Consider the following 13,086-nt stretch of genomic DNA (forward strand, 5'->3'; position numbering starts at 1 on the left):
AATTGTATGTTGCTGAGATATTTATTCATTCATTTAGTCAAAAAATATTTATTGGGTACCGAATACCTGCCAGCCACTTTCAAGGTAGTACATAGGTTGAAACAGAACAGACAAAATTTTGTTATGGTACTTAAATCTTAGAAAAGAAAAATATACATCAGATATGGTTGAGAGACTGCAAAAAAAAAAATAAAACAGACTAAAGAAGTAAATAGTGATGTGGGAAGGCTGCTGTTTTATATGTAATGGCCAAGGAAAGTCTCCCTGATAAGGTGTCATCTTAGCAGAGACCTGAAAGAAGTGAGGTGGCAAATCAGAGGGACATGTGGAGGAAATATTCCAAGTTGAAGAAACAATAAGTGCTACAGCTCTTTAATCATATTCAAGGACAGCAAGGAGGCCAGTATGGCTGCAGCAGAAGCACTGAGGGGGAGAATGGTAGGAGATAAAGTCAGAGTGGTGGGCAGAGAGAGTGAGGATGCAGAGAGTGCAAAGCCTTCCAGACCATGGCTTTGCCTCCAAATGAGATGAGATTCCACTGAAGGGCTCTGAATGGAGAAGTATCTGTAATATATTCGGAGTTACATTTTACAAGAATCACTCTGGCTGCCACGTGGAGGTCAGACTGTAGGAGTACAAGGGTAGTGGCAGAGACCATTTAGGACAGTACTGCAACATTCCAGGCTACAGTAGTGGTTTGGATCAGAGACACAGCAGGTGGAAATTATGATTCTGGGTATTTTTCAAACAGAGAGCTGATAGATTTTGTTGAATTGTGTGGGGGTTGTTAAAGAGAAGAATCAAGGATGACCCCAAAGTTTTTGACTGAACTACTAAAAAAATTGAGTTACCATTTGGTTAGAGGTAAAAGACGACTAGTGAAGAAGCAAGTTTGTGTATGTATTGGGAAGGGGGTGGTTGGTAGTGGGAGTATCAGGAGGTCAATTTTAGAGCTGTTAAATGTGAATGTCTATTACACATCCAGATGGAAATGTTGAACAGGTATATGGATATATATATCAGAATGTCAGTGATGAGATCAGAATTTCTTATGCTATCAATCTGTGCATAACTTTTGGTTATGCACAGAACCAAATGTTTTAATAATGCCACAAATGTTTTAATAAATGCCTATGAACCAGGTGATTCTTGAGACTCTTCTTTGTATAGGATTTATATTTTCAGATAGATTTTAGCTGGTATTTTTTTAAGGACGGCAATAATCATATTACCATAATAACTGATATCATCATAATTGAATAATGAGCTTAGGCATATGCTTTGAAAAAAAACCTACATACATTAAATAAAATTGAATTCAAATGAATATCTTTTGCAAACAACTACTGAATTCACAAATGTACATAAAAAGTTCTTAAGCTTAATCTAAGTAATAATATAAAAAGAAAAATACTATTATGAATAAAACTCTGGATACCAGAGTGGACAATTGAGTCTAACATATTCCCAGAGAAGTATTTGAAGTAAACTAACACAAAGAAATCTTGCCTTGAGAGTCTTTAGAATCTTTTACTTACACCTTTAATAAAGATTCAAATAAAATGTTAACAAACTTTCTAAATGGTTCTGAAAGTAATGGTCCAGCCAGGGAAATAAGGTCTCTAGCCTCTGTCTTGGGGCTTTCAGAATAGACTAGATAACCTTAGAATTAAATGCAGATTCATGTTTTTCTGAACAGTACCCTCCTTGTATTGACAAGTGTTTCCCCAATAATTTGTTTTACAGTAAATGTTTCAACTAAATAATCCAATTATTAACCCATTCACACTGTTTCAGTTTGCAGATAACCATCTGCCCAGCACAAAAGTCTTTATATTGTTCTCAGAAATTGATTCTCGACTCTACACAGCAAATTCTTTGTCTTTATTGTTTTGACCCATTACAAATGCTTTCCACTATGATGGACTTATATTCTCCTTTTCTCCTCTAGCACTTACTTTCTTTTTTCCCCAGGAGTCCAAGTCATGGCAACCTTTGAAAAAATCCCATTTGAGAGACCTTTCAGGAGGCCAAATGCTAATTTTACCACCAACAACTTCACATCCCAGTACTGGAATGCGGTCAGCCACCGGGCCCCTGCCATTATCTATGACTGCTATCTGCGACTCACTGGAAGGAAGCCCAGGTGAGAAGCTGAGTCAATGGCTTTGACAGTGTAACTGCATGGGAGATTAAGGCCCCAAAATCTTTAGTGCTTCCTTCAGCTGAGGATTAAAGGAGACAACTGAATCTTACCCATATATACAGATTGAACACACCTAATCTGAAAATCCGAAATCTGAAATTCTCCAAAATCCAAAATGTTTTGAGTGCTGACATGATGCCACAAGTGGAAAATTCCACATACCTTACCTCATGTGATGGGTCACAGTCAAAAGACATTCAAAACTGTTTCATGCATAAAATTATTTAAAATATTATATAAGATTACCTTCAGGCTCTGTGTATATGGCTAAGTGTGTATGAAACAAATGAATTTTGTGTTTAGGCATGGGTCCCAGCCCCAAGATATCTCATTACATATATGCAAATATTCCAAAATCTGAAAAAATCAAAACCCAAAACACTTCTGGCCCAAGCATTTCACATAAAGAATACTCGACCTGTATAAGTTTTGAACAAAGCAGTCATAGTGAGAAGCCACAAAAGACATTAAAAATGTTCCAGCACAATAAAGGAAGGTAAATGTTAAAGAGCTTGATGAATTCAGCAAGTAATCATTCATGCAAAAAGAAACGCAACTGAGACTCTGTCACTAGGGTTTTCTGAATAGGTAGATAATCTTAAATATACAATAATGATGACAACCTCACTTACTTAGAGTTTACTGTGGCACTCGTGGGGCTAAGGCTGATGCATGATGATCCCATTTTCACTGTCACAGCTACCCAAGGAAGATATCCTCATCATCCCAATTTTACAAATGGGGAAATAGAAGCTAAGGAAAGAATCTGAATTAGTCTCAAAGGAAGTGACAGGAAGGATGTGGAGAAAGCTGAGTCTCAAAGTCAGTATTCGGAACCAGATTTACTGCCACCTAGAGATGAGTGAAGAAATTAGAGGGAACACAGTGTGCTGATGCTAAGGCAGCTGTCACCACCTAGCTGTGTGACATAGGACATACGCCTTTATCTGTCTCGCTCGAATAATATGTGTCAGAGGAGTCATTATTATAATTGCCTAAGGCAATTCTTGTGATCAAGAATCAGAAGTATGAACAGTATTGCCTTCTGTGCTAGCCAGCCCCTTTGTAAGGGAGGAAGTCTTCTTCAGCGTTTAATTGTCATCTTTATTAGCCGTGCAAATGACTAAAACTTAGCCAATGTAGAGTTTATCTAAATTTTCAGAGACCTCATTTGGAGCTCATAACTCAGTTCTTGAGCAAGGTGAAAAGGAAACATTGTGATTAATGAGAAAATATTTGTATGGGGCTTATTAAATAAAGACAGGAAAAGAAGAAAACCCAAATATTGTAGGCAGAAATGCTAAAGGTTTTTAAATATGTCAGGATTGGAAGAGGGCCTGCATAAAGAACAAAGTTTAGTTAGGAAAAAAGAGAAACACAGAAGGAAGAGACACAATAAAAATCTATATGAATCTTGTGAGAGGTCAAACAGTAATATTTGTGGGAAATGGGTTGGTTTGTTGTGTGGTATGTATTTTAGCAATAATCTTTATGGCAGAAAAAGCTGAAATCCTTCTAGACCCTTTCCTTCTCCAGGTGTGCTTGTGTATACCCTTCTATGCTTTTACATCCATATATGGACATATATAGTTTGCTTTGCAGCAGGGGAGTATGTGTGTATATACATCAATTGTACGTATTTTACAACTTTTTCCACTAACTTTCCATGAAAATCTAAGTAATTCTGCCCAGTGTTGTCTTTTTTTCCTACTGCAAACAATAGGGCAATGAATATCAGTGTGCATGCCTCTTTGTAGAATGTGCCTGTGTCAGGAGAGGATCCTGAGGAGGGAGACTGCTGGATTGAAGAGTATGTAGATTTTGTGACTAGTGCCAGGTGACCCTCCCTAAAGGAAGAGACTGTCAATTGGCACTACCACAACAGTGTATGAGGGGTACAAAACAGTCTTTTTTTTTCTTTTTCTTTTTTTTTGAGATGGAGTCTTGCTCTGTCACCCAGGCTAGAGTGCAGTGGCGAGATCTCGGCTCACTGCAACCTCTGCCTCCTGGGTTCAAGTGATTCTCCTGCCTCAGCCTCTCGAGTAGCTGGGATTACAGGTGCCCGCCACCGTGCCTGGCTAATTTTTGTATTTTTAGCAGAGATGGGGGTTCATCGTCTTGGCCAGGCTGGTCTTGAACTCCTGACCTCAAGCAATCCACCCGCCTCGGCCTCCCAGGTGCTGGGATTACAGGCATGAGCCACCACGTCCGGCCGAGGGGTATAAAACAGTATGTCTTACCCTCTTAATGAGGGTAAGAATATTTTGTAAAAATCAACTTCTCAATTGTCAAACTCATAAGGAATGACATCTTTTTGTTTTTTTGATTTGCATTCCTGATTGCTGGAGGGGCTGGACTTTCATTCGTTTATTGGACATTTAAGTTTTCCCCTCTGTGTGTTGCCTGCTTCTGCTCCCTATTTTCCTATTGGGTTGTCCTTATTAATGTATGGGAACATGTGTGTGTGAATACATATTTCATATATTTTCTCCAGGTCTGTTTCTTTTTTAGCTTTGACTATAAAGCTTTTTGTAACATGAGTGAAGATACAAATAATGCAGGGCTTAGGAACATGGAGTTTGGAGTCAGGCTTATAGGATTTAAATCCTGGCTTCACCAATTTAGCCATTAGAGCCCTAAATTACTTCATCTCTCTAAGTCCTAACTTCCTCTTATGTAAAATGGGCATAGTAATCATAACTTATTTATTTTATATAGTTTAATATGAGTGCTTAGAATATAACAATCCCTATTAATACTAAAGATGTTTTAAATTTTTATGCGGTAAAATGAATCGTTTTCCTTTAGCTTTTGCATTTTGGGTATTAAGAAGACCTTCTTGGCTGGGTGTGGTGGCTCACACCTGTAACCCCAGCAATTTTGGAGGCTGAGGAAGGAGTATCACTTAAGCCCAGGACTTCAAGACCAGACTAGGCAACATAGTGAGACCCCATCACTACAAAAATAAAAATTAAAAACATTGTCCAGGCATGGTGGCACGTGCCTGTAGTCCCAGCTACTCAGGAGTCTGAGGCAGAAGACTGCTTGAACCCAGGAGGTCAAGGCTGCAGTGAGTCATGATTGAGCCACTGCACTCCAGCCTGGGCAATAAAACGAGACCCTGTTTCAGACAAACAATAAAGACCTTCTCTATCTGGGAGTAATACAAGTATTTTTTCTAAAACATATCATTAGGTTGATATAGTTCTGTACATCCAATGATATCATATCCAACCATTATTTTTAACAATTAAATGTATTGAAATCACATCAATTGCATCAGAGTTGGAGAATGGCTAAAGATTTACATAACAGTAAAGTGGAACCCTATTATGGTGCTTATATCAGGCACAATGATGTCTACCTCATGCCTAAGAAATCTCCTATGATGCAGTAAGAGAAATACCTCATGAGTGATTAGGTACATGGGCATTAACTTTGACCAGAAGTAAGACCAAATCCCCACAATAGCGTCATAATTACTGAGCCAACTACAGTAATCACTACTGCCAAGACTGGGTTAACTAAAAACCAAGTGCTTTATAGGCCAAAAGTGACTTGTAGCTAAAAGACCTAGGTTGGGGATTAGGTATGGGACCTTGAGCATAATCTCTCTGTAAAATGGAGATACATAATATAAATCCTGACTATCTCACAGCCATATTGTTAGGATCAAGTAAGATTGTATATGAAAGTTTTTTGTAAATTGTTATAAAGTTGGGAGGTGCACAAAGAAGATCTGGTCCAAGTAAGTCCTGACCACAAGATTGGACAGCGTGGTTCATCTTGTGTAATGGGACACAGGGTAGTGACATTACACAGCGCAGGTTTTTTGAGGTCAGTTAAAACTGGGTTGGAATTTGACTTTGACACTTTATCTTAAGCTCATGTTACTCATTTGTAAAACTGCAGACTTTCCTAACAAAGATGATATCAAAATTAGCAGAGAGAATACTTTGTAAAAGTATTGGGACTGTGCCTAACACAGAATAGGTTATCAACAAGAAGTTTTTTTTTTTTCAAATCTCCACTATGATTGACAACTGCTTTTGATTCACCAAACATGAATATAGTCAACACTTCTACCCAAAAGTTATATACTAAGACCTCAGATCCCATCAATTTCTTAAAATACAAGAAAGTACAATAAAAATGAGAAATAAGGCCAGGTGCAGTGGCTCATGCCTGTAATCCCAACACTTTGGGAGGCCAAGGCAGCTGGCTCCCTTGAGCCCAGGAGTTCAAGACTAGCCTGGGCAACATGGCAAAACCCTATCTACAAAATATACAAAAAATTAGCTGGGCCCCACTGCGCTCCAGCCTGGGTGACAGAGTAAGACCCTGTCTCAAAAAGAAAGATGAGAAAGTTTTCTAATTGTCTACATCAGAATTCAAAAAATGAACAGTATGTCATTCAGGCTGAATAGCTCGCTCACTTTTAAAACAGGTTTGCTATTCTTGAGAAACAGGTGTTAGAAAAGGAGTGTGGTATTAAATGCCTAATAGAACAAGCTCCTTTAGATCCAGCTCTTTTCTTTTTCTGTTGAATGAATAGAGAGTTAATGTGGAAGGAGAAAAAAGAATTAATTAATGAGGAATGGGAGACAGACAAGGATAATTTTTGTATTTTCTTAAAAATAATTTATCATACATCCCTGTAGAGTGACAGGGAAGTGGTGCACTGATATTTACTCCTATCTGATGGTTATCTCAGGATGACAAAGCTCATGAATCGGCTTTTAAGAACTGTTTCCATGTTGGAGTATTTCATCAACCGGAGTTGGGAATGGAGCACATACAATACAGAAATGCTAATGTCTGAGCTGAGTCCTGAAGACCAGAGAGTAAGTATAGCACTGACTTAAGCAACAGGAACATGCTACTCACTTGGAATTTAGAATTATTTGACTTGGAAAGCTGATGAATGAATAAGACGCTTGGTTATAGACACAGATTTTGTTTTGCTTTGTTTTTCTAAGAAAATCAGTCAATGCTATCACCACCATAGGAAACAAGTTTAATGTACGTAAGAAATGTAGGTTTTGGGACTTTGGTTAAATCTTTAACTGCTGATCTGCCAACATGTTTTATCTACTGCACTTCAATCGTTTTGTCACTCCTTGATAGTTATCATTTCTACAAACCCTCAGTACCTCTGGCTGGCTGTGTTCTTCCCTTATCTGCCACAGCATATGACTTCAATGAAAAATAATGATTTTATTGCTTATAAACTCTATCATCCACTATTCTTGTCCAATCAAAATTGTTCTGCCTCTCCCAGCTACAGTTCCTTCCTTACCTTGTTAAAGCTAATCCCTACACCTATGCACTCTGCCTCACCTCAGACCTCTCTCCATCAGTGCTGCATCATCAGTCTCCCTCCCTATAGGATTTCTCTACAACAGTTCAGCCTTTTATTTCTCAAGACAGGTCTTCAGTTTAATTCCTTAGCACCAGCACCACTTATTTCTTTAACTTCCTGGCAGTCACAAAAGATAAGTCCTAAAATCTTTGCATATTCTGAAATTCTTTTGTATATTATACATGTTCCTAGCCTTTTTCTCAGTCATGTATCCCCTGAGCATGCAACTGGTAAAGTTTTTAACTAAATTTTAAGGTTTTCACTCCATATTGATTGACATTTCCCACTAAGAAACAATTTTCTAAAATGTATCTTTTGATTTATTTTGTACCTGACAGCATGTAGAAGAAACCAAGTCACACTGGGGAGTAAATATCAGATGGCTCGATTTTCCAGGTGCCGTCTGTCACCCCTTTCTTTGACTAGGAAAGGGAATTCCCTGACCCCTTATGCTTCCCAGGTGAGGCGATGCCTCGCCCTGCTTCGGCTCATGCATGGTGCACTGCACCCACTGTCCGGCACTCCCCAGTGAGATGAACCCAGTACCTCAGTTGGAAATGCAGAAATCACCCGTCTTCTGTGTCACTCATACTGGGAGCTGTAGACTGGAGCTGTTCCTATTCACGCTTCCAACGGGCTTAACAAACGGCATACCAGGAGATTATATCCCCTACCTGGTTCGGAGGGTCCTATGCCCACGGAGCCTCGCCCATTGCTGGCACAGCAGTCTGAGATCAAACTGCAAGGCCGCAGCGAGGCTGGGGGAGGGGCACCCGCCATAGCGCAGGCCTGAGTAGGTAAACAAAGCAGCTGGGAAGCTGGAACTCGGTGGGGCCCACCACAGATCAAGGAGGCCTGCCTGCCTCTGTAGGCTCCACCTCTAGGGGCAGGGCACAGACAAACAAAAGACAGCAATAACCTCTGCAGTCTTAAATGTCCCTGTCTGACAACTTGGAAGAGAGTAGTGGTTCTCCCAGCACGCAGCTTGAGATCTGAGAACAGGCAGACTGCCTCCTCAAGTGGGTCCCTGACCCCCGAGTAGCCTAACTGGGAGGTACCCCCCAGTAGGGGTGGACTGACACATCACACGGCCAGGTACTCCTCTGAGACAAAACTTCCAGAGGAATGATCAAGCAGCAGAAATTGCGGTTCACCAATATCCGCTGTTCTGCAGCCTCCACTGCTGATACCCAGGCAAACAGGGTCTGGAGTGGACAGCCAGTAAACGCCAACAGACCTGCAGCTGAGGGTCCTGACTGTTTGTTAGAAGGAAAACTAACAAACAGAAAGGACATCCACACCAAAAACCCATCTGTATGTCACCATCATCAAAGACCAAAGGTAGATAAAACCACAAAGATGGGGAAAAAACAGAGCAGAAAAATCAGAAACTCTAAAAATCAGAGCGCCTCTCCTCCAAAGGAACACAGCTCCTCACCAGCAACGGAACAAAGCTGGAAGGAGAATGACTTTGACGAGTTGAAGGAGGAAGGCTTCAGAAGATCAAACTACTCCAAGCTAAAGGAGGAAGTTCGAACCAATGGCAAAGAAGTTAAAAACTTTGAAAAAAAATTAGATGAATGGATATCTAGAATAACCAATGCAGAGAAGTCCTTAAAGGACCTGATGGAGCTGAAAATCACGGCACGAGAACATGACGAATGCACAAGCCTCAGTAACCGATGCGATCAACTGGAAGAAAGGGTATCAGCAATGGAAGAAGAAATGAATGAAATGAAGCGTGAAGAGAAGTTTAGAAAAAATAAAATAAAAAGAAATGAACAAAGCCTCCAAGAAATATGGGACTATGTGAAAAGACCAAATCTACGTCTAATTGGTGTACCTAAAAGTGACGGAGAGAATGGAACCAAGTTTGAAAACACTCTGCAGGGTATTATCCAGGAGAACTTCCCTAATCTAGCAAGGCAGGCCAACATTCAAATTCAGGAAATACAGAGAATGCCACAAAGCTACTCCTCCAGAAGAGCAACTCCAAGACACATAATTGTCAGATTCACCAAAGTTGAAATGAAGGAAAAAATGTTAAGGGAAGCCAGAGAGAAAGGTCGGGTTACACACAAAGGGAAGCCCATCAGACTAACAGTTGATCTCTCGACAGAAACTCTACAAGCCAGAAGAGAGTGGGGGCCAATATCCAACATATTTAAAGCAAAGAATTTTCAACCAGAAATTCCTATCCAGCCAAACTAAGCTTCATAAGTGAAGGAGAAATAAAATACTTTACAGACAAGCAAATGCGGAGAGATTTTGTCACCACCAGGCCTGCCCTAAAAGAGCTCCTGAAGAAAGCACTAAACATGGAAAGGAACAACTGGTACCAGCCACTGCAAAAACATGCCAAAATGTAAAGACCATCAAGGCTAGGAAGAAACTGCATCAACTAATGACCAAAATAACCAGCTAACATCATAATGACAGGACCAAATTCACACATAACCGTATTAACTTTAAATGTAAATGGGCTAAATGCTCCAATTAAAAGACACAGACTGGCAAACTGGATAAGGAGTCAGGACCCATCAGTGTGCTGTATTCAGGAAACCCATCTCACGTGTGGAGACACACATAGACTCAAAATAAAGGCATGGAGGAAGATCTACCAAGCAAATGGAAAACAAAAAAAGGCAGGGGTTGCAATCCTAGTCTCTGATAAAATAGACTATAACCAACAAAGATCAAAAGAGACAAAGAAGGCCATTATATAATGGTAAAGGGATCAATTCAACAAGAAGAACTAACTATCCTATATATATACGCACCCAATACAGGAGCACCCAGATTCATAAAGCAAGCCCTTAGTGACCAACAAAGAGACTTAGACTCCCACACAATAATAATGGGAGACTTTAACACCGTGCTGTCAACATTAGACAAATCAACGATACAGAAAGTTAAGAAGGATATCCAGGAATTGAACTCAACTCTGCACCAAGTGGACCTAATAGACATCTACAGAACTCTCCACCCCAAATCAACAGAATATACATTTTTTTCAGCACCACACCACACCTATTCCAAAACTTACCACATAGTTGGAAGTAAAACACTCCTCAGCAAATGTGAAAGAACAGAAATTATAACAAACTGTCTCTCAGACCACAGTGCAATCAAACTAGAAACTCAGGATTAAGAAACTCACTCAAAACCACTCAACTACATGGAAACTGAACAACCTGCTCCTGAATGACTACTGGGTACATAATGAAATGAAGGCAGAAATAAAGATGTTCTTTGAAACCAATGAGAACAAAGACACAACATACCAGAATCTCTGGGACACATTCAAAGCAGTGTGTAGAGGGAAATTTATAGCACTAAATGCCCACAAGAGAAAGCAGGAAAGATCTAAAATTGACACCCTAACATCACAATTAAAAGAACTAGAGAAGCAAGAGCAAACACATTCAAAAGCTAGCAGAAGGCAAGAAATAACTAAGAGCAGAGCAGAACTGAAGGAAATAGAGACACAAAAAAACCCTTCAAAAAATCAATGAATCCAGGGGCTGGTTTTTTGAAAAGATCAACAAAATTGATAGACCGCTAGCAAGACTAATAAAGAAAAGAGAGAAGAATCAAATAGACGCAACAAAATATGATAAAGGGGGTATCACCACTGATCCCACAGAAATACAAACTACCATCAGAGAATACTATAAACACCTCTACGCAAATAAACTAGAAAGTCTAGAAGAAATGGATAAATTCCTCGACACATACACTCTCCCAAGACTAAACCAGGAAGCAGTTGAATTTCTGAATAGTCCAATAACAGGCTCTGAAATTGAGGCAATAATTAATAGCTTACCAACCAAAAAAAGTTCAGGACCAGATGGATTCACAGCCAAATTCTACCAGAGGTACAAGGAGGAGCTGGTACCATTCCTTCTGAAACTATTCCAATCAACAGAAAAAGAGGGAATCCTTCCTAACTCATTTTATGAGACCAGCATCATCCTGATACCAAAGCCTGGCAGAGACACAACAAAAAAAGAGAATTTTAGACCAATATCCTTGATGAACATTGATGCAAAAATCCTCAAGAAAATACTGGCAAACCGAATCCAGCAACACATCAAAAAGCTTATCCACCATGATCAAGTGGGCTTCATCCTTGGGATGCAAGGCTGGTTCAACATACAAAAATCAATAAATCAATAATCCAGCATATAAACAGAACCAAAGACAAAAATCACATGATTATCTCAATAGATGCAGAAAAGGCCTTTGACAAAATTCAAGGACGCTTAATGCTAAAAACTCTCAATAAATTAGGTATTGATGGGACGTATCTCAAAATAATAAGAGCTATCTATGAAAAACCCACAGCCAGTATCATACTGAATGGGCAAAAACTGGAAGCATTCCCTTTGACAACTGGCACAAGACAGGGATGCTCCCTCTCACCACTCCTATTCAACATAGTGTTGGAAGTTCTGGCCAGGGCAATCAGGCAGGAGAAGGAAATAAAGGGTATTCAATTAGGAAAAGAGGAAGTCAAATTGTCCCTGTTTGCAGATGACATGATTGTATATCTAGAAAACCCCATTGTCTCAGCCCAAAATCTTCTTAAGCTGATAAGCAACTTCAGCAAAGTCTCAGGATACAAAATCAATGTGCAAAAATCACAAGCATTCTTATACACCAATAACAGACAAACAGAGAGCCAAATCATGAGTGAACTCCCATTCACAATTGCTTCAAAGAGAATAAAATACCTAGGAATCCAACTTACAAGGGATGTGAAGAACCTCTTCAAGGAGAACTACAAACCACTGCTCAATGAAATAAAAGAGGATACAAAGGGAAGGACATTCCATGCTCATGGGTAGGAAGAATCAATATTGTGAAAATGGCCATACTGCCCAAGGTAATTTATAGATTCAATGCCATCCCCATCAAGCTACCAATGACTTTCTTCACAGAATTGGAAAAAACTACTTTAAAGTTCATATGGAACCAAAAAAAGAGCCTGAATCACCAAGTCAATCCTAAGCCAAAAGAACAAAGCTGGAGGCATCATGCTACCTGACTTCAAACTATACTACAATGCTACAGTAACCAAAACAGCATGGTACTGGTACCAAAACAGAGATATAGACCAATGGAACAGAACAGAGCCCTCAGAAACAATGTCGCATATCTACAACTATCTGATCTTTAACAAACCTGACAAAAGCAATAGGGAAAGGATTCCCTATTTAATAAATGGTGCTGGGAAAACTGGCTAGCCATATGTAGAAAGCTGAAACTGGATCCCTTCCTTACACCTTATACAAAAATTAATTCAAGACGGATTAAAGACTTACGTGTTACCATGGAATACTATGCAGCCATAAAAAATGATGAGTTCATGTCCTTTGTAGGGACATAGATGAAACTGGAAAACATCATTCTCAGTAAACTATCGCAAGGACAAAAAGCCAAACACCGCATGTTCTCACTCATAGGTGGGAATTGAACAATGAGAACTCATGGACACAGGAAGGGGAACATCACA

The 13,086-nt window shown here is 39.6% G+C and overlaps 1 protein-coding gene across 4 annotated transcripts in view; it reads left to right on the forward strand.

Moving 5' to 3' along the window:
- FAR2 (fatty acyl-CoA reductase 2) overlaps positions 1 to 13,086 on the forward strand; it is a 211,062-nt gene that overhangs the window by 179,732 nt on the left and 18,244 nt on the right. For all 4 annotated transcript variants that reach the window (XM_058441962.1, XM_032159929.2, XM_058441960.1 and 1 more), the window contains exons 9-10: positions 1,975 to 2,146; positions 6,921 to 7,050. In XM_058441962.1, coding sequence (XP_058297945.1) covers positions 1,975 to 2,146; positions 6,921 to 7,050 — 302 coding nt within the window. The remainder of the gene's footprint in view (positions 1 to 1,974; positions 2,147 to 6,920; positions 7,051 to 13,086) is intronic.

This window comes from Hylobates moloch, unplaced genomic scaffold, assembly GCF_009828535.3.
Source record: "Hylobates moloch isolate HMO894 unplaced genomic scaffold, HMol_V3 SCAFFOLD_8, whole genome shotgun sequence".
NCBI classification, from domain to species: Eukaryota; Metazoa; Chordata; class Mammalia; order Primates; family Hylobatidae; genus Hylobates; species Hylobates moloch.